The sequence below is a fragment of the Protopterus annectens genome, chromosome 12.part0, assembly GCF_019279795.1.
Source record: "Protopterus annectens isolate FY-2018-M chromosome 12.part0, PAN1.0, whole genome shotgun sequence".
Lineage (NCBI taxonomy): Eukaryota > Metazoa > Chordata > Ceratodontiformes > Protopteridae > Protopterus > Protopterus annectens.
Window position 1 is genome coordinate 1146965292 of NC_056746.1, and position 22666 is coordinate 1146987957.

The 22666-nt window shown below is 37.7% G+C and overlaps 2 protein-coding genes across 6 annotated transcripts in view; one reads left to right on the top strand and one right to left on the bottom strand.

Moving 5' to 3' along the window:
• Nucleotides 1-22666, top strand: part of LOC122817037 (transient receptor potential cation channel subfamily C member 4 associated protein) — a gene marked incomplete in the record, with an annotated part of 2826501 nt that overhangs the window by 686255 nt on the left and 2117580 nt on the right.
• ENG (endoglin) overlaps nt 1-22666 on the bottom strand; it is a 730651-nt gene that overhangs the window by 54531 nt on the left and 653454 nt on the right. For all 5 annotated transcript variants that reach the window (XM_044090171.1, XM_044090170.1, XM_044090172.1 and 2 more), the window contains exon 14: nt 5630-5714. In XM_044090171.1, the coding sequence (XP_043946106.1) occupies nt 5630-5714 (85 nt within the window). The remainder of the gene's footprint in view (nt 1-5629; nt 5715-22666) is intronic.

Here is a 22666-nt window from a genome sequence, read left to right on the forward strand (position 1 = left end):
AAATCTGGCTCTGTAAAAGCCCATTTTCAGTGGAGGCCTTGGCAAAACATCTCCAAAGTATTACAAAACATTTTAACAACAATAATTTTAAAATCTTTAAAAAATAATACAAATAATAACTACAATTTAAATAATTATAGGATAAATTAAATAATTAAGATTAAATAAATAAGATAATTTTGACTGCGGTGGTGGTGCTGCAGTAGCATTGTCGCCTCACAGTAAGACACTGTCCGGTTCCACTCTCAGAGTGTCTTCTGCGTGGAGACATGCGTGAATGGGCGTACCTTCATTGAAGGTTGTGCGTCAGAGCTGGCAACTCGGTACGTAAAAATCAACTGCCAATCATCAGCGGACCAGAGTTCTGCTGTGGCGACCCCTAACCGGGAAAAGTTGAAAGTCACAACAACAACAACAACAACAAAAATAAATAGGATAATTTAATAAGTAAAGGATAGGCTCCAACTTCTGAAATCCTAAACTGCATGAAAGCTATGGAAAACTGTACATTTATATTTGTGATGAGTACTGACTATACATATACGTGTATATATTATATATATATATATATATATATATATATATATATATATATATATACACATATACACACATACACATACATACATACATATACACACAAAATCACTGGTGAGTTTAATCAAAAGATAAAACAAACTCATCAGTGATTGCCATTAACTGCAATTAAAAATCACTGAAAAAAGTAATCATAAATGTAAACTAATAGCTTGCATTTGTGATTACCAAAAGTAAAACAATAAAAGGCAACTTTTAAATGGAGGGCTTTGTCCCCCTACACTCTGAAAACTAAATATGCTAACTCCAGGGTCACACACACTTGAAGAATGGGGAAATGCTCTCAGATTATGTAACTGTCAATTTAAGACCATTACAAAATTCGACCAGCTGTACCACCAAAGAAAAACAGCATTTCTGAATGCTGTGACATGCCTGCAGAGATAAATTACATAGTACCGGGGAGAACTAATGGAAGTTGAGTATCAATATTCAAAGATAAATACACCTCTAGATTGGTTAAACAAAATGATTCCCTTGAACTAATCCAGGTCCAGTTGACTGTAGGTAAGACTCCTCTCCAAGTTATTGCCAGTTATAGGACCTCCTCCATGAACCAGAATACCCAGGAGTGTCTTCATGTTTGTATATAAATCAAATCTCAAAGTGTGTGTGTGTGTTATCTACTTGGGCAGGGACATGAAGCACTGGTTGAACAGACAAGGTGCTGGAGGTTTTGGCTTAACCACTAGGCTGAGATCTGAAACCTGTAGCTATGGCAGTGGGGAGTCTTACTGGGGATCTGGAGAGAAAGGGAGAAACCAGCCCCAGACTGACTGTCATCTCTGCATGCAATTAAGGGAAACTGTACTTTACTGTGTGTTTACTTGTTATTCCCCCAATGTGCATGTCCCTGAGTCATGCTAGTGGTTAGGATTGAGGCTCCTTGACTACTGGGCCAGTGCACGGGTGTCACAGAGGGTATGCCTCTTGAACTTGGTGAACATCTTTGAGACAGTCACGAAAGCCATGCACGAAGGCAAATCCATGTATATGGCCTATCTGGACCTGGTGAAGGCCTCTGACACTATTCTTCACTCAGGCATCATTGATAGACCCACCCAGCTAGAAATCAACACATATATTGTTAGGTGGGTTGCAAACTGGTACACCAACACAATGCACACAGTCAAAATAGGTGACTCTGCCTGCACCAGCAGACCCGTAACCAGTTGTGTTCCACAAGGATCTGTGCTGGGGCCCCTGTTGTTTGGAATCTACTTCTCGGCAGATGTACAGGCTAAAACAAAAGGCCTATGGCTGACAAAGTTTGCTGATGATTGCAAACTGAGTGCAGTCAGAGTCCCCAGACGATGTCAGCATACTACAAGAGGGACTTATACAGACAGACAATGGTGCCAAAGTCATGAGCTAAAACTCAATGCAAAAAAAATGCATTATCTTCCCCTTCAGCAAGGGTGACATCCCTGCAGATTACGACATTAACAACAGCACCCAAAGCATGTAATCAGTAGAGAGAGGTTTGGGCACACAGGTTAGGCAGCCTTTCCTTTGACCAGCACGTCTCCACAGTGGTAAGAAAAGCTTTCTGACATCCCCCACCTCATAAGTAAGGGCATTGCATCCAGAACAAAAGAGGTTATAATCCCTCCTGTAGTCCTCACTCATCAAGCCAATATTAGAGTACAATGCTTCCTTTGGTATGTACCTTACAAGGCATTTGCAGCAACTGGAAAGACCTCAAAGGTTTCTTACAAAGAAAATTCAGGGTCTTCAGCATATGTCATAAGTTAACAGACTGAAGTCACTGTCACTATACTCTGTGTCTTACAGACCAGTCAGAGGTAACCTCTGCCTTGCATATAAAGCAATCTCAGATCCCGCTCTAATGGAAATGCTGCACATTTGTAAATCAAATGTAAGATGCACTCTCTCTAGGGAACTCAACCTAGTATGCAACATCAATAGGACTTGCTGGAGAAACAGATATGTTTCACAAAGGTTACCTCACCTCTGGAACAAACTTCCAATTCAGGTGAAACAAAGCCCCTTGTTGACCCTATTTAAGCATAATTTGGATGATTGGTTGGGAAAATGCAAATTCACCCTGGGAGTTTCAGCTGTGTCCCTCAGGGGCAGAAGTTGTTGACTTAGTTCTGCTTAATACCTTGATACTCTTGGGAACAGGGGTTGTACTTGGCTAGGATTGTAAGGCCCCTAACCTATATGTATGTGTGTGTGTGTGTGTGTGTGTGTGTGTGTGTGTGTGTGTGTGTGTATATATATATATATATATATATATATATATATATGTATATATATATATATATATATATATATATATATATATAGTTATATATATCATGTGCTAGCCTGGACAGGTGATTGAAAGCCATAACTGCTAAATGCTGGCAGAGTCTGACATTGTCCTTTAATGTAAAATAGTCAATGGTTGTGCAAGCTGAGTGTTTAAAGGTCAAATTTCCATGTTGTATAAGGTAAAGGAGTTTAGCAGTGATAGTTATTTTTTCAAATTTGCAATAGCTGTGCTTGACAGATGTTCACTGCCAGTGTATACTAGACAAAACACAGGTAGTGATTCCTTTCTGTTAGGAGATTTTTGCCATTTTCATACTTGTGTGATCCTGAATTGGTATCTATAAGTTTAGGGGGGTTGGAGACGCTAGGAGATTTGTTTTCCAGCAAAAACTTTTTTTTCTATGGCCTTCAGATTCTGTGACTTTGTTCTTCAGGTACTTTCCTTTGTGTTTTTTGCTCCAATCTCAGCTGTATTTTATAGGTTCATAGGTGTGTAGTAGGCTAATGGTCCTGGAGCCTTTACAAGCCTAGCCTGTAGGATTACCCTCGCATTGTGCCACCCGACCTTAGTTCCTAGTGCCTCTGTCGAGTAGAGCCACTGGAGTATTCCCCGGGATGAATTTTCTCTTTCCCATCCACTCATCAAGATTTCTGTTGAAGAGGGCCAGTGAGGTGCTCTGCTTGACATGTACTTGACATGCATGGGAAGTCTATTCCTTAGCATGGGCAGTCTCTGGGTTATGAACCTGTCCCTCCAGCATGTGATGTTGATTGTGGTAATGAGGTTGAGGTCTCTGGAGTGTGTGGTGCAGAGTGATTGGGATTTCTTTAGATGTAGCATTACTAATAGAGCTGGGTCAGACATGGCTTTGTAAGTCAAGCAAAGATCACCTTTATGTAGGCGACAGAGAATAGTTGGAGTTTTTTGAGTCCGTCCATATAGGACAAGTATTTAAAGCCTTAGGATCCTCTTTGTGAGGTACTTTTGTGGCCTCTCCAGTTGCTGCAGGTGTCTAGTGAGGTACAGGCCAAATGGGGCATTGTACTCGATGACTGGCCTAATGAGGGAAGAGTAGAGAGAGACAATGACCTCTTTCTTCCTGGATGCAAAACCCTTAGTAATGAGCTGTGCCACATAGGACTTTCTGACCACAGTGGCAACGTGGTGGTCAAAAGAGAGGTTGCTGTCAACCTGTGTTCCCAGATCTCTTATAACACCTTCTGTGTTCAGTGGACTACCATCAGTGTGGTAATTCAAGGGAACTGGGTTTTTTTCAAGGAGGATGATGAAATTTTTTGGCATGGAGCTTAAGGCCATGGTTCTGACACCAGTCGTTGGTGTCATTTAGGCCTTTCTGTAGGATGTCAACATCACTTGGAGAGTTAATAATAGCTCCCAACTTGTAATCATCTGCAAAGTTTGTCAGCCAGAGTCCCTTCGTGTTGGCCTGGACTTCAGAGAAGTAGATACCAAACAGGAGAGGACCCAGGACTGAACCCTGTGGGACTCCACTCATGACTGGTTGGCAGTCTGACTTGGAGTCAGCTACTTTCACACTGTGGGATCTATCTGTGAGCCAGTTTGCAACCCACCTAGTGATATAGGGGTTGATGCCTAGCTTAGTGAGTTTTTCTATTGTTCCTGAGTGGGGAATGGTATCAAAGGCCTTGGCCAGATCAAGGTAGGCTGTATGAACCACCTTGCCTTCATCCACAGCTCTGGTAACTGACTCAAAGAAGTCGATCAAGTTGAGCAGGCATGATCTACCCTTCACAAAACCAAATTGTGTAAGATCCAGAGTTTGGAGATTCCCTATATCCTTGTTTATTAGGTCCATGATGATGCGTTCCATATCTTTGCATATCAGACTCGTCAGAGTAATTGGGCAATAATTCCCGGGGTCTGTAGTCGCTCCTCCTTTGTGGAGAGGGATGACTGTAGCAGTGCACCATTTGGTAGGGACAAAGCCTGAGGTGAGGCAGTGATTGAACAGGGCACACAGGTGAGATGCCAGTTCACTCTGAAGTTCCTGTAGAACACAGCCAGGGATATTGTCAGATCCAATAGAAGCTGTATTCTTGGCCTTGCACAGTGCTGTTTTAACCTGTGCAGCAGTAATACAGGGTGCCTGGCAAACTACTGGTATTGTGATTCGTCCTTTTGGGGGGGATAAAATTGGCACTGAATCTGTCGGCTCAGTATAGGAGGTACCATTGTGCAGTAGCTCAGAGCAAATCTGGGTATTGCCATGGAGATTCTTTACATAATTATAGAAGGCCTTGTGGTTGTCTTTACTATCTGCTGCAATTCTGTTTTCATAGCTAGCTTTAGAGGATTTGATGAGGTTTTGAGTAACCATTGTATAATAATACATATTATTTACCTGTCTGTCTATCCATCTTTCTTTTTTTTGTTTTTTTTTCCATCTGTTTATCTTTCTAGTCTATCTATCCGTGTGTTAGAAACAGTTTAACAATTTTCATTGTCCTGAGTTTCCTCATTGACTTATTAATTAAATATTTGTACTGTAAGAAGTGGAAGAACAGAAAGCAAATGTAAATCACATTGTACTATGTGTTACAAGCAGGGAATGCACAGTGTGGATACCCCGGAGTGCTTAAACTGAGGCTGAAATTCCAGAAGTTAAACGACTAAGAATGAACTTAGTAGGAAACTCTCATGATAACTGCTTTCATCCATGCATAATATGCAAATAGTGAAGATAAAACAAATTGTATATACAGAACTTACCTTCTGGACCACATTTATTGACTTCATCAATTTTAAAAGTTGTTTTTACTGGATATTTTTCATGTTCTTCTATCTCTTCACAGGCCTAGTAGAGGTACAGAAAATATCATTTAGGTTTAATTTGCTCAGTTCAAGAGAAAAGTAATTTTTTTCCTAAGTAATAATATTACTGTAGGTACCCTACTTAGCTATTCTTCATTACAACCAATACTAAAAGCAACCTACAGTGGTACATACACATACAGTATCACAGTCAGAATATGTTAACAGATCTGTGTGTTATTTACCTTCTCATGGCCAAGATGTATCTTTTGAAATAATGGATAACAAAAGTGCAAAGATGTTAGAATTAAACTACTCCACAATTAATGCAGGAGTTCATAGTTACTTGTGTAGCACCCTAAAAACGGATTCTGGAAAATGTGTGACATTTTGCTTTTTTTTTCTTATCTGAAGTCCACAGTGTACTACAGACTGCCTACCCAGTAATGCTGACAGTTGTTCCAGTGTTATAAAATTTCACAAATTCTGGCTGGATTCCAGGCTAGCACATCATGGTGGCAGATATTCTGTCCTCAAGTGTGGTAGATATAATAGTTCTGTAATACTCTGGGGAATCCTTTTACCATCCCTCCCAACAAACTTTCTGATAGATATTACTTCCATGGTGCTCTCTGTCCTAGGCCTTGCTCATGGTATAGTTTCAATGTTACATACCATATATTCATTCCATGTGCCATGTGTGCAGCATTTAGGTAACCTTGTAAAAAGTGGTGACACATATGAAACTCTAGAATTACTGCTACATATTCCACTTGTGTTCAAAAATTGTTGATGGACTTATGAAAGACCAGGAGTCTTTGTTTGGATTATCAAAGTGAGACTTAATGACCAGCATACCACTAACTAACAGACTGCTGCATGTCATTCTGTCATGCCATATTTAAATATTGACGGTTGAATATGAAATATTTATTCAGAGAGGCTTACTCCAAATGTCTAATGTTGTACCAAGTCAAATACAAGCATATTAGTATACTTTCCTTTTCTCCAAGCTGATCTGATATCAGAGATAGCATACTTAGGGATCAGGTGTGCGGATGTAGAAGCAGAACCTCATACTTGGATATAGTGGTAGAAACCTCTCCATAAAAAATTTTCATATACATTTGTTTTCTTAATTTTTTATGCCACAGTCATCTGGGAATTTGGAAAAGTATGGGCATTATGATCAGCTTTGGGAGGTTTGGCTTCGGTACTTCAAAATAAATCCAACAAAAGTACAGAATAAACATTAACAGCTGACAATGAAACATTAGTAAATCAAAGTTACAGACTAAGGAATTTTATACATGCTATATGCCTTTTTAGGGGCAGCAGGCTGGCTATCAAGACAAAGACAGGTAGAGACACACACATCACTCAGAGCTGATAAAGTAGGAGGAAATGGTGAAGATTCCAGAAATTCCTTTTGTAACAGGTCATAACATTTTTAGAGGGGACCGAGAAAACTAATTGTACTCCCAGTGAAAATGTTGGCACATTCTAGAAATAGTGTCAAAGAGAGAGGAACCTCAAAGGGAGAATCAGAAACTGAGCTATCCTCTTAGTCTGAATCAGAAAACCAAAGAGAAAATTTGGGTCTGCCTCTTCATCTTCCTGTCCAGATTCAGAATCTTGAATTTCTTCAGGAAAGGATATGTACTTCTTTTTTTTACCAGAAAGCAGTAAATAAGAAGGATCAAATGCCTGAATAAAACTCTGAGTCAGACTGAGTAAACTAATCCTGTTTAAGGAAATAATGAGAAGGAGTAGATAGTTTTCTGTTTCCTTTTGACAGAAAAAATTAAGGCTAACATTGTTATAACTAGCATCAGTAGCTTCCCCAGGGATGGGCGCAAAATGTTGACTAAACAGGAAAGCCTTCCTTGTTCCGTCTCCCAGGGCAAACAAGAGTGCCTCTCCCTTGCCCACTGTGGGAACTCAAACAGCTGTAGAGGATGTGGCTAACCCCCAAGTCCATAGTGGCTCTAGGTGCTACACCACGCATTTCCAGAGCAAAAGGTGAGTGGTCTGAAGTATAAAATATGGCCCCAGCAAAGGCACCCACCTGTGGTTCAGGCAAATTACTAGCTTGCTGTGAGGGCAAAGGCTGTTTACTTAACTTTTTCTTTTTGTGGCTGCAAGAAGGACTGACCTGAAGACTGACTGTTCCATGGTAAAGATAAAAATGGTGCTTTTTCCTGGGGAAAACAAGCAGGAAAAAGGCAGTAAAAATTTAAAGTCTTTAAGTCACTTTTTTTCACACAGAGTAAAAAGCACTTTAAAACATTGCCAACCACAAAAAGTAAAATAAACTCAATTTCTCCGCACAAAAAATGTTTTTAAATACTTCAACCAACTTTTAAACTGGCAGGTAAAAAGAGCACTTTTGTTTAAATGTACAGTACAGTCTCGTGACAGCCCATTAAAACAAACTCTTAGCTTTAAAATAGCTTTCATGAAGAGGAAGTATTAATAATCAACAAAAATAATTGATTGGAATTTTTTTCCCCAAAGAGAGCTTGTCTGTCTAGCAAAGGAACAGCATAAGCCAACCATCGACCCTCAAAAGTCTCAGTTGAGAGTACTTTTTCAATAGGAAATCAGACAGAATAACATCTATTGGTGAGGTCAAAAAACTGCTGACTCAGAACAATTGGAAAAGCTCTAAAGGGCTTGGCATCCAAACTTATCAGTCAGCTATGTTTGAGTTGCCTGATAGTTTGGGTGCATGGAAGGTGGCCTGAAGCTTTAGAAGTGAGTGGACTGATCACTACATTGTAGCCACTCAGCTTATTACAGTTAGATCAAGGAGAAAAATAGCAAAAGGATATTCCTTCTATTGGCACATCAGTCAGGTGGCCAGATGCACCTGATACCCCATCCTACCTTAACCATTCAGGTCCCATTTCTGTGCTCTGCCCACAACCAGTCTTCAACATATATTAAAATATAATTTTTTTTCTTTTAAAACATTTGACTTTTAAACTGCAAATGTAGCAATCATTTGCTACAGTTTATTACCCTGCCTGCATGGAGTGCTACAGTGTTCATGTTTGTTTTTTAAAAAAATTATTATTTTTAAACTGTAGCAATCTGCTTGCTAGTGTTTATAGCCTGCCTGCGTGGAGTGCTAGAGCACTCAGTTTTAAGTTAGAAAAAAATTAACATTTTTTTTTACTTTTAAACTGTAGAAAACTGCTTGCTACAATTTAGACCACATATGGAGTGCTACAGTGCTTAGGTTTGACCACAAATGCAATACCGACTTTTAAAAGCTTGCATTACATTAAAGAAAGATCAGGATCGACTGATCTCGCCTCCCCTATACTTTGCACCTGGGGTATTTGCCCCTCTCACCCTGCCCGAAGCTTTGCTACTGGGCTGTTATATCCTTAGCATGATATAACCTGCGTATAGCTAAGTCTATTTCAACAGTGATCAATATGATGAACATTATATTTTCTTGAGAAAGCTGACAGAAAAGATATCCGAGTATTTCTGAATAATTTTTGGTCTGTTGCCAATATGCTTCAATTTTTACTCTTATTTTATTGCAATGTCATTTTAATTTTATGACATTTTTGGTCCTGTAATTTTAAAATGTGTAGGTTAGCAAATAAAGCAAATCTTCTTTCTCTTTTTTTGATATCAAATGGATTAAAACCTTATGTCTTGTTGGACAAGTTGTGCATTAGCCTTTATGTTCAAGGTAGGGAAGTAGGTCAAGGTCATCTAGAGAGAGCTGTCAGAAGAAACTATTGTGTGAGCACTTCTAATTTTCTCCACTTCACCTACTGTAGCCCTGTTATGTTCTTAAGCCCTGAAGTAAATTTTACTTCACAAGACCATCCCATTTTTATTTGTGTCTACTAGTGAATGCTCATACTATGAAGAAGATATACAATAATATTATGAAACACCTTCCCCTTAAACTTCTGTTGCAGGCCTACGGATATCTTCATACTCGCTATTAGCCAACCCGGATGCTCACAACTTCAAAAATATTTCCAGCTTATCTTTAAAGTCATTGATTAGTACCAGAACTAGTACATTTCTATAAAGTAAATGAAAAAAAAGAAATAAAGTAAAACACAAATCTGCTCAAAATAAACCTTTTTGTAAACCTTACCATTTGGCTGTCTTTTGACAAAGGCAAACCTAGGTTTTGACTAGCAGTATGTATTAATCTGAATTATATTTTTGTATAGAAAGGATCTTATTTTATTTTTCTCTCCTTATTTCATTTTATTTTTCTCATCTTATATTTGTATCGACAAAATATGAGATCCAAAGCAATTTGGCAGTCCACCTGCATGGTGCTATTTTCTTATCACTGGTAGAAAGCCCAAATTATTATAATTACTAATCCCCACAAATTGTTACACATCAGGGACTTCACCAAATGCAAGTGTTTGCATTGCTTAGTTAAAATGCACAAGCTCCTTTTTTTGAGATTTCAACTAACTTAATATTCATCAAGTCCAGTATACATCATATAATTAGTTCTATCTTAAGTAAGAATCCAAGAGAAAAAGTAAAGAAAAATAAATAAGAAGAAATCAGTGGAAAGATAATATCAACTAGATCATTTTGTTAACCAAAATTGTTACACATTCTGTCCATTTTCCTGGCTATATGTAAACTGTTGTGTCACCAATTAAAGGTCTTAGGCTGTTAAGCTTCTATAACTATCAATATAATTGTTCAGATAGCAATTTATTCAATTTGTCCCACAGGTCCCACTTCATTGTGTGTAGTTGACTTGGCCTGGTTTTCATTGCACACATTTTCAATTATTCTAAGTCTGTTTGTAGTTTTATGACCTCATCAATAGATGGTACCCTGTCTGATTACCAGTTTCTGGTTATTACTTTTTTAGACTTTAGCAGTAGTAATGAGGCTAAAGTGATTTTGTCCTTGTGGCTGCCTCCCATCCCAGGATAAAATTATTTTCCACCAGATATCAGTCTGCTCCTAAAATACTCTGGATCAGTCATAGTAAGACCCATTTAAGAGAGTATAACTTGCCACAAGACAAAAAAAATGTACCTTCGATTCCCTCTCTGGTGTAGATTGCAATGCCAGCACAAAGGACTGACCTCGGGAAACATCCAGTCTATCTGGGGTGTAGAAATATTTATAGAGGTACTTTTATGCAAAAATTCATAATGTTATGGATTTAGTTGCTATTCTATGGGCCATACAGATTTCAAGCCACTGCGTTTCTGATATTGTCAAACCCAGGTATTCTTTCCACCTTATTTGCCTTTCTTCATCATTTGCCTGAGACTAATGGTCTATATAACATTCCTACTAGGCCTTTGGGGGAGCCTCTTTCTCTTACTTTGATACATATCCCTGTCCCACTCAAATTCCTATGTGAATAATGTAGGTTTTCACAGTAATAAAAGTTCCTATGCCCACACCATCATCCTTTTATTACTTTAGAATTAATAGGTGCCAGAGGATCCAGTATCCCTACTGGTGCCACTTCAAAACCCCACACATTATATTTAACTATTCTCAATAAGCCCAGCAAAACTCCAACTAAATACTGCAAGAGATCTAGGTCCATCCTTGGACAAGGGCAGTTGTGCCCAGAAATTGATCCTGTCCAGTATGGATGTATTTACTATCAATTGAAAAACCATCTGCTTCCATCTTGAGTGAAACTTATACAATAAATTTCTGTCATTGTCTGTCTCATTTTTTGTACTGTCTCTTGTCATTTCTACTGTTGTAAATGATGTCCTATTTAAATATTGTGATTTTTTTTTTATCTTTCTATTAGTTACTGCTGTTTTGTTTTTGAATAGCCTGTATATGTAATTGGAGCTTTTCTCTTCGGGTCTCCACTGAAAATGGGCCTTTGGCTCAGTTGGACCAACCCGCTTAACAAATGACAATAAATATATAAATAAAATGTGGAGTTTTGCAATCTATATATTAGTTGGAGCTGAGCTTCTTTAAAGTTAGGGGCTGCTAATCTTTTCTCAGCCTATGGGCTAATCATTTTTTGTTTTTTTACTCTTGCACACTCATAGTTTCAAATGTGATTCATAATCTCTGAAGTCTGCCCCAAAAACCTCAGCCCCAGGGGTCATGTAAGAAAGACAGACCAAGATACAGGATCAGTTGGACTATGAATATCTTGACTGACAATATCTTATTATCCAAGTCAAAGCAGATGTTTTACACTTATGCAGCAAGTTAGTTATTTTTACCCTGATACAGCAAGTTAGTTATTTTTACCCTGATACCCTCCTAGGATATGACAGGCAATTGTTAATTCTTTTCCATCCATATACCTAAACATTTCATCCTAAAATGCCCCCACAAAACAGGGAAGATCTGTATCAAGTCATGGGTCAGAACAAAATGAACACATATAAACTTAGTTTTGTCTTCATTTATCTTATAGCTTGATATCTTGGCAAAGCTCCTTAAAATGTCTTAGTAATGTCTACTGCTGGGCCAGAGCTATATAAAATGATGCCATCTGTGTAAAGGGCTAATTCTTCAAGGGTACTCTCTCACTTCCATTATTCAGTGCCTGAGGTCTCTGATTTTTTTTGTGCTAAAAGCTCCAGATATAAGGTGAAAAGTAGTGAGGATAGTGGACAGTGCTTCTTGTGCCCTTCTTTATAGTGATTTCTGGGTTAATTCGTGAATGTATATTCATCACTGCTAACAGATCTGTAGAATTTCCCTGCAGCAGGATTATGAATTCCCTACAAAAGTTCATCCTGCCCAAAACAACCCACAGATAGTCCCAGTGGACTCTCTCAAAAGCTTTCTCTGCATCCAGTGACAGCATAACCATGTATTTTCCCCCTTAACAGCCTCAGCATGAATCAAATTGTCCTAATAATGTTTTTTAAACAAGAAACATCTTTATTAAATTATCACTTATGACATAGACAATCATACATTTAGTTGAAAACATTATACATCACTTATACTCTATCCAGTCATTCATTGTCAAACATTACATAGCTCATTCAAATACTGCCTTCTTATAAAACTAATTCCTCCTCCATTATTGCCACAACTCCAGTTTTTTTCTCTGTAATTTGCTCCTACCCTTTTCTAAAGATCCTGTTTCCAGTTGTTTTATCTCTGTTACTATATTCACTACTTCTAGTACAGTTGGTTTAGACTTTGTCTAAGTGTTAGTAATTGCTGTTTTGATATCCACTGTAATTAGACTAAGCAAAAACTTACTATATCTAGGCAATTTGGATTCTGTATCACAGCTCAAAAAATCCTTTTCTTACATCAATTTGCTCACCCAATATTTCTGATAGAGTAGTTTGCAGGGAATGTTTAAAGTCTGCCCACTCATTATACTCTCAAAAAATATGTTCCCAGTTACCTCTTTTTTCCCATCACACCTCCAATATTTGCATCTACCAGAGAAAAAAATTATTTGGAGTCTACTTGGGTTATAAAAATACCCGTGTAAACACTTCCAAACAAAGATCCCAAATCTTCAGGAGTTTGTTGCATATTTGAGAATCATACATATATCCCCCCATTGTTTTTGTGTGAACTGCTTACCCACAAACAACACTGGTATTTTCATACACTCTGCTTCAGTCTGGATCATCCTTGTTATATTATTGTTGTCAAATGTTTGCCTCCCCTCCACATAACATCATTGGTCAATTTTGGCATCACCTTTGCCATTCTTTTAGCCATTACAAACACTTTATAATCATGGTTTAGTATTGAAATGGGCCTATGTGAAGCTGTATCTGATGGGTTTTTACCATCTTTAGGTGTTACAGTCACCATCACTTTCTTCCAGGATGTTGGTGCCTTTCGTCAATGCTGTTAAACAAAACTTTCCTGATCTTTTTCATTTTTGTTAATCACTCCTAGCTTCCAAACTTCCACAGGAATACCATCTATTCCTTGAGACTTTCCTGTAGATTGGATATACATCACCATTTTTATTAACTTATCACCTTCTGTCCTAACTGTTAGTAATTGAGCCTCATCTACCTCAAACCTTGACATATTTAATTACTACATAAACATTTCTATTTGTGCCTTTTCTTGATTTCCATATTTATCTGGTTTATACAGATTTTCATAAAAATTATGAAATATTTCTAGTACTTCTACAGGATCTCTGGTTATCTTCCTTGTTATAGGCTCAAATTCATCCTAATAATGTTGCCAAATGCTTGTCTATCTGTAATGAATCTGCAATGATCATAGTGTAGGGAGTACCCTGGCCAAAAGATCTACCAAAATAATAATGGCTTAAAATCGAGATTGGGTCATATGAACCAGGATTACAAGGGGCTTTGCCCTCTTTAGGTATTAATGATATAACCACCTTTCTTAATGAGTTTGGTATGCTGCCCTGGTCTAGGTTGGCATTAAATAATGTATGCCACATAGGACTCAAACCCTGTTGGAGCTCCCTCCATAATTTCACTGGGTGGTCATCCCAGCTTAGTGTTTTTCCTGAGTCTTGCTTTTTAAGCTGTGCTTTAATTTCATTAATCAATATGGGTTTTAATAATGTTTGGCCTTCCTCCCAAGTTAATTGCTGAAGTTCCAGCTGTCTTTAAAATTCCTCCAATGAATCTAATCAATTTAAGCTAATCTTATCTTCAAGTAAAGCTGTTTAAAGTAGTAATTAAATACCTGCCTTATGGCCCATAGTTCCATACTATGGTTTCCAAGGTCAGGTCTCTCACATTTAGTATAGTCCTTTCCACCCTTTTTTGCCTCAACCTAGCTACAGAACTTCTTAGAGTTTTGGAGTATTTTCAAAATAAAATGACTTCAGAGCTATCTGTAGTCTGGAGCTACTTTCTTAAAGCAGTGCAGCCCACTCCTGCTCATATATTCCCACTTCAGCGTTTACTTCTTCCCCCTAGGTAGTTCCATGTCCTCAAATTTTTAAAGAATTCCAGCTAATATTTTAAATGTTCTTTCCTTGTAACCTATAACTTATCATACTCTATCTGGCTTCTTAAATCTATTTATACTTATCCCATCCAAACAAAGATTATCTTTCTTGCTTTGCATAATCAACACACCTTCCCATAGATTCATAGGAGATTATTAGGCTAACAGCTTAAGAGTCCTTATGAGCTTAGGCAATATAACTTAATTTTACAAATAGGGTCTATATTACAATGTCGAACTCACAGGAGTTTGAACGTTGCAATATTGAACCGTGAAGATCGAAACCCAATAATTATGAAAACACAGAACAGCAATTTTTTTCCAGGGGACAAATCACTGTTCAGTTACAAAAAAAATCACACTTTAAACATAAACTAAAGTGGGGGGCTATGCCCCCACACCCCCTAACATGGGGCGCTGTGCCCCCCACACCCCCTACTTAAATATACCAACTCCAAGATCTCACCACAGTGGAGGAAATAGCAAAGCCCCGAACATGGCCCACTGATTTTGTCCCTGGGAAAAAAATCGGTGTGCTATGGCTTCGCTGTTTTCATATTTCAGACATTTGAGTTCGATATTACAACGTTCGGACTCCTGTGAGTTTGACGTAATATAGACCTTTACAAATATATGGTCCCTAGAGGCAAGAGGATGGCATGGATTTGTGCCTGTACATTGAAAATCTTACAGATTGACCCTGTCCATAAGAGACGTAGGCAATACCCAAGTGTGAATTTGCGATTCCCCATCCATTGATCCAAACTGAATTTCAAGAGGGTCAGGGAAGGGCTCTGCTTAATGTGACTTGGAAGTCTGTTGCAAAAAAGGGACAATCTAAGACACACATAGGCAGTTGTGTCTCAAAGTCTGATCTTTCCATCAGAGACTGTTAACCATCTCCTCTAGTCAGTCAGAATGGTGCCCTTTTGTGAGTTTTTCAGCCAAGAGAGAGCATTTTGCTAGTGCTGTTGTACCAACTAATCAAGTGGATATCCCAGAGCCACCACCACAAGGGCAAGAATGGCACAGCGTGAGAAAGCATTCCTTTCAAGAGATATTCACCCTCTCCTGTTACAAATATTTTAGTCAATCTTGCTCTAGTACCATATTTGACTGAGCAGCATATAAAACTTGTGTCCCCTTTATGCCTCAAAGTCTGATCTTTCTGTCAGAGATTCTTAAACCATCTCTTTGAGAATCTCTGCTGTTGGCAGATAACCTGAACCTTTTAGATCCTCTGCTAACATCTTCCATGGAGGTAATGAAATTCCAATCCTCTCCACATACTGCTACGTCCTGACTAAATTCTTTGTCAAGCAACACATCACTTATGTCCATTAATGAGGCTTTAGTGGAAAGGTAAAAATTTCCCATAGTAAGTCTCTTTTTTCCCAACTGCCTCATATTTGAGTATATCTACCCAAATTATCTTTTCTAATATCTTCAACTAGGAAGGAAGCAGCCTTTCTAAGCAAAATTTTCACCCCTCGCTTCCTACCTTCAATCGCAATAGCATAATAGCCGGAGGCAAAGCCCCCCTTAACTAATGCCTCAGGTTCAATGTTATTTATATTGCTTTCTTGGAGCAGCACTGTACTTGGATCTGCTTGCTTAATATACTCTAATGCCCTGTTGCTTATTCCTGTCTCTGAGGCCGTTTGCATTCCATACTGGTAAATGCAAACACATCTCCGGTGCAGTAAAAAACATGCTGGGTCCTGATCCCCCCCATCCTTAACAGCCATGGAGATTGGGTTTAGAAGCAAGTTTTGTACATTAATCATGTGGACAGAACAGTGAAAGAACCAATCAGCAGGTATAATAAACAATATAAAACCTATCTAGACAAGAACAGCATATTTGAGTCTAACAAACATAATAAAGTGTATAACTATGTACAGTTCACCCCCCCCCCCAAAAAAAAAGAACCCGGCGAATCTTACTATAGGTCATGTGAACACTTCTCTATTCTGTGCTGAAATGAAAATCCAACATCTATATGGTATAGTGCCCTCTCCAGTCTAGACATCAACTTTAACCCTTAACATTTTGTTGATTTCATCCCCAGTCTGCAGTATACATTTTGGGCGCCTGCTCAACAACTAGTAGGGTTCTAAGACCAACCCTCTCACCCCACCACTGTCAATCAACATTTTAATAGTATTTTAACTCCAATGCCATTTCTGCATTGAGTCTCTTTAAAAAATAATTATGCTAGTAGCCTGCCCTTTTCTGCACACACGGTGGTTTTGCTGAAAAGTTGTCAAATATTCAGATAAAAAAGGGATATATTCTTTTTTTTTTAGTTTTATATATATACGAAGAGTGGAAGACACACTGGTAGAGATTTCTCTAACCTAGCTAAAGCTTTGTCCTGGATATCAGGAACTCCTGTAGGTAAAATGATATTCTGTAAGGCTTGACTGTCAGGTACTATGCTGGTCCTACAGTTATCTAAGTGTCTGACTCCAAAAGGGTTGAACATTTCTTTCTTTCATAGCAATCTAGAAAAAAAAGAGTCCCACTGAACTACTATATGAATCATTTCAATTCTGCAAGTTTACTAACAATGTGTAGCAGGACTATAATTGGATTAAATGCTGCATTTTATTTGTATTAGTCCTGTGATTTCAACTGTGCAACTTCATAACTTTAGCAATGATTTAACATTCCTGAATACTGTCTTTTTTTACAAAGAAACAAATGACATCCTGGTGACAGAGTGGGTAGATTGAGAAACACATAGACTCACTGTTTTAGCTATTTTATTGATAATGTTTCTTTCTGGGAGTTTCTACATCTCTGAATTTTACACGCATACAGACACATTTTGAAAAATGGCATGGTAAGTAAAATGGTTTTGTCATATTTGGGGACTTGTAATCTTAATGTGAATGTTTACTCCCTTTATAAATATGTCTCCATAATTCAGCTTGTTACTTAAAGGCAATTAGTGGAAATTCATGAAGCATGCAGTTATGACTAGTATCCATGCTAAATACTTGCAATGTGTCCATTTTAATATTTTATAGCATTAAACCTTCACCACGTGCATCACTCTAGCATGCTCTGCTAATCTGTTGAACTTGCTAAATAAATGTTCTGGCTTACTCATTTGAATAGATGTGCTGATAACAAGGAGCCTTATTTACAGATCTAATTTATATGCTTAAGGTAATCCCCTTTCCTGAATATGTAGTTTTATGTGTTTGTTGGTTACTGAATAAATCTTTCACTTTTTTCAGGGAACACTGCATTATGCTCATGTTATGAGAACGACAGTACGTACAACAACGGCTTCACAGTGCATCATAATTTTTAAAGCACAGCAAAGAAAGACATTTTAAAGCAACATAGACACAAGGCACTGAAATATTACTATTACACTGATGATTTATTCATAATATGTACTATAGATGAGGATGAACCCAAACAGTTCCAGCAGGGACTTAACAGCCCTCACTCCATGAAAGCGACTGACAAAGTAGCAGAACATACTGCATGGATACAAAGGATTTGGCTACATCACCACCATTAAGATGGAACCAACAGGATAAATTACCTCTGTTTGTGAATTGTCAACTTGAAGTACACCAGGTTCACAAAATGATTACATCTGTCCAGCCAGTATTTAGCATGGAAGATACCCATAAGTAAACTCGCAGGAATTACCATTAATATCTATCATTGCAATGGATTAAAGAAGTCTGGCCTATGAAAACTTATTGTTTGGAATACATCTATCATGATTTCAAAACATAACACTGATTGGGACTGGAAAGAAAGTCATGCCAGATGTAAAATTTCTAAACTTGTTATGAATCAAATTATTTACTAACAGCAGCAAATAATGTAACGGGACCTTGGAGTATTTACATTAATTGGCACTAAAGTGCTATACTGAAGTTAAGGCGTTCCTGTTTGGTGCAATAAAAGAAGACATTACCATTAGAAATGGGGAGTTAACCCTTCCTCTCTCTCTGTATATATATATATATATATATATATATATATATATATATATATATATATATATAGCTGCTGAGATGGTATATATAGATACAGGTTTTACATAAATCAGCAAGGGCTAGTAGTCGCAACTTTCTCTTATTATATCACAGATAAATCAGCACATTTACCCAATTGTCAAATAAAGCAAAGGAATACAACAATCATTCTTTTTAGTTGTTGTTAACAAGCAATTGAGAGACAGGAGTTGAAGACTGCATTGTAAGATGTTCGGATTTATTCAGTTCATAATGGCCGCTTTTGTTTTTATGGCAGGACTTTAGAATGCAGCATTTTAGTTACTAGCCCATTCACTATGGTTTATTAATATGAAATATTAACCTAACTCCAGCATTAAGCTGCAAACATCCTTAAGAACCCTTTACATCTGCAGAAAAACAGACTATATCAGGGTGCTTAGAATAATATCCATTTACAGTGCCTCTTGCATGGTGGAGGGGCAACTGTCTACAAAAATAGACTAAAATGTATACAGTACAACCTCACAATACCAGCATTCCAGAACGAACTACTGATCTCATGCCTTAAACTCCGTACCCATAAACACAACATCATTGCAGGACTGCATATACCTACTGATAATATCTCCATTCTAGAGAAATTCTGAGCTGGATGTGAAACTACATTCAGCAGAAAACTATTGTCAAACTCAAAAAATCCCTCTGATGCAGTACAGCTATATGGCTTTAGCCAACTAATTGACACCTCATCTAGGTTCAACTAAACCTCAACAAGGGGATCTACACTCGATTGGACATTCTTTATCAAATAATACACCTTTATGTGGCACACTGCCAGATACCCTAAGTGACTCTCAATTTTTGCAGTCAGAAAACACAAACAATTATCCCCATCACTGTAACAGTGTCTGAAATATCTCTAATTTTCAAGTAGAAGCTTTATTATCACATTAAATCTCTGTAACTGGATTGCCTTTACAACACTGCCAGTAGATACCACCATTGTATATGTTAGTACTGCCTTGTAGATATTTTTAATAAACCTCTTCTAAGCTCCACTTAGATCCAGAAAAGCACTATTACCTGCCTTGCACGGTTTCATTGACTCAGCCAATCAAAATAGAAACACAAGTTATTTGGTCTCCACCTTCTCTCTTGATTTAGCTAAGGCTTTTGTAAATGCTACCAAAATTTCCTACTAAAACCTTTCTCCTTTGGCCTCATAGAACCCGCAATACACAGGTTTCAGAGCTACCTATATAAAAGGGAACAGGCTGTAAAATGTCAAAATGATTACTCTTCCTTTTAACCCATAAAAATTGATGTCCCTTAGGATCCATACCCAGACCCTTACTATTCAATCTGTTTATCAATGACCTCCACACTGCTTCTAAACATGCTTCCATCATACAATATGCTGAAAATTCTACACCAGTTTGTTCAGTTAGTAGCATCTCCTTACTTCAAGAACAAACTCAACAATCTTTTTTCATCTGTTGAAACCTGATTAGGTGATTCTGAGCTCATCAACTCAAAGAAATCCAAGTTAATGTTATTCATCACTCAACTCAAAAAATCTCTTCACAATAATGTTTAAGAATATTACAAAAACTGAACTAGTGTTTCATACCAAACTACTAGGTGTTACCATAGATGACATGAAGCTTAACCAGCAAATCATTTGGACAATAAAAAAATCCACAAAAACTTAGGCTCACTATATACCGCATATACAGAGCAAGGAAAATCACTGCAGCCCTATTTACAGACCTTAATACAACTCAGTCTATCAAACATGAACAATGTTATATTGCAGCAAATCAGCCTAACATAACTCACCATTGCACTGCCCTTAGAAACAATAACTGGTTTGAAATATTAAATATACCAACATTTTCACCACTATTAATAACCCACAAACTGATCCATAAATCCAGATAACTGCCCTAGCCTAAAACACATTGTACACACCTATTTCCCCAATTGAGCCTTGTGCTCTACAGATAAATCAATACTTGTCAACACCAAATCCAGTAATACTACAGGAAAGTCACTGTTCTCAAATTCTGTTGCCAAAAATGGAATTCCACTAAATTCTAATTAGACATATTGATAACCTAAGGCTGTTTAACTCAGAACTCAGTTAATACCCCCCACATACATGGCTCATGCATCTGCTTATACCCTGCATAAACCCACCCAATCAATCACAGACTAGTCTGTTTACCAGCTATGTAAGTCAAAGCCTACTCCTGAAGTATGCATGTAAGTAACTGTTAATTACTGATCCTCTGAACCTTCGTGCTGCTATCTCAGTGCACTCCCCCATGTTAGTCTCTTAACTCTATTTCTACAAAATCCTAACCTACCTTATTTCCCCATTTCACATATCCTTTTATACCATTACACCTTATAGCTTTCTTATTTCTACCTATCCCTCACTTTACCCTCCACAGCCTGCTCTGCCATTAATGCCTACCACGCTATTTTTCATGCACCCATCCTCAAATGCCATGTACTTCTGACAACTCACTTGATTACTAACGAGAACATATGGCCCACTATACTACATACTATATGTAACCACTTATGTTCTGGACTAACAAAATGAATACCGCTATCACAACCTTTGATTTTAAACTGCCTTAAAACTTTGTCTCTCATTGTAATCAATTATTCTCTCATACCAGTTGTAGAATTTTCATATAAATGTTTTATATTTTCCTGGTAAACAGATGTAATAAATAAATAATAAGCATCTAAGTTATCTTGAGCTTATTAAAGAAGATATTATTCATTCCTTAGTTGGGGCCCCCTGCACCCCCTCACACTTCTGCTAAATTTATATTGTAACAGACTCAGAGAATGTACCTAGTCAGCATGAAAACAGAGTACTTCCTTTTCTTCATGGTGAAACAATAGAATAACAAGATAAACTGGGGGAGGGGAGCTGTGTCTTGCATTACAGGTTGTTAGGATACGTTGTATCTTCATCTTTTTATCAGCTTTAGGAAAATGTGTAGAAACCTGGGATTACTTTGAGGACTTGAGTTTTAGTGGTGGTAGCATTTTTCAACTTTTCTGGTTTTTACTAACAATCTTGTGACTAGGGTCCACAGAGCAAGTTTACTATAAAATCAAATTTAGGATACACATACATAAACAATGCTGCATTACTAAAACCTGTGTTTTTACTGACTTTTATTATATATTGTGGTGCCAGAGCCAAAGTCTAAAACTCAATGCCAAGAAATGCATAATAGTATCCTTTGGGAAGACATCTATCCCAGAAAACTTCCACACTGACAATACACCCATAAGAGTAGACCAGGTGGTCAGGGATTTGAGAACCTATGTTGAAAGCAACCTGGTCTTTGACCATCACGTGTCTATCAAGAAATCATTCTATGTTATACAATATATAAGCAAGGATATGTCACCTAGGTAGGTCTAAAGATGTAACTTATTTGTTTATTTGACATTTGTTTACCAGGAGAGTCCAACTGGGATTGTATCCCATTTTCAGTGGCGGTTCGGGGAGAAAAGCTCCACACTGAGTACAGGGACAGGGCTTTTAAGCTTTGCACAATAGACACGTTTACACCCTGTTTACTGGTTACAGTTAAAGTTATTACAAAGCCTAATACTGAAGAATGACATATTAGCTAAGAAAAATCAGTTTCAACTCAGACAGTGTGAACTTATACAAGTATACACACTGCAAATATTTGGACAGTGTTAACTTCAAAAAGAACATTGTCAGTAGATAAATTATTCACAAGTTGCTGTCCATGGAAATGACATTAAACACACTGAGTATACTCTCTGGAACAGAGATGAATAGATAATATCTAGACAAAAATATATTTGTTCTTTGCCTAAGAAATAGATTTTACTAATTCCTTCTTTCTGAACATAGTCAAAGTATGCTTGTGGTTGAAGAAGGATGGGACTAGTTCCGCATGGGGTATTGGTCTGCTGTACTTGGCCCTCATCAGACCAGTCATTGAATACAACACCCCCCTTTGGTATGTATCTGACAAGAAATATGCAACAATCGGAACATCTACAG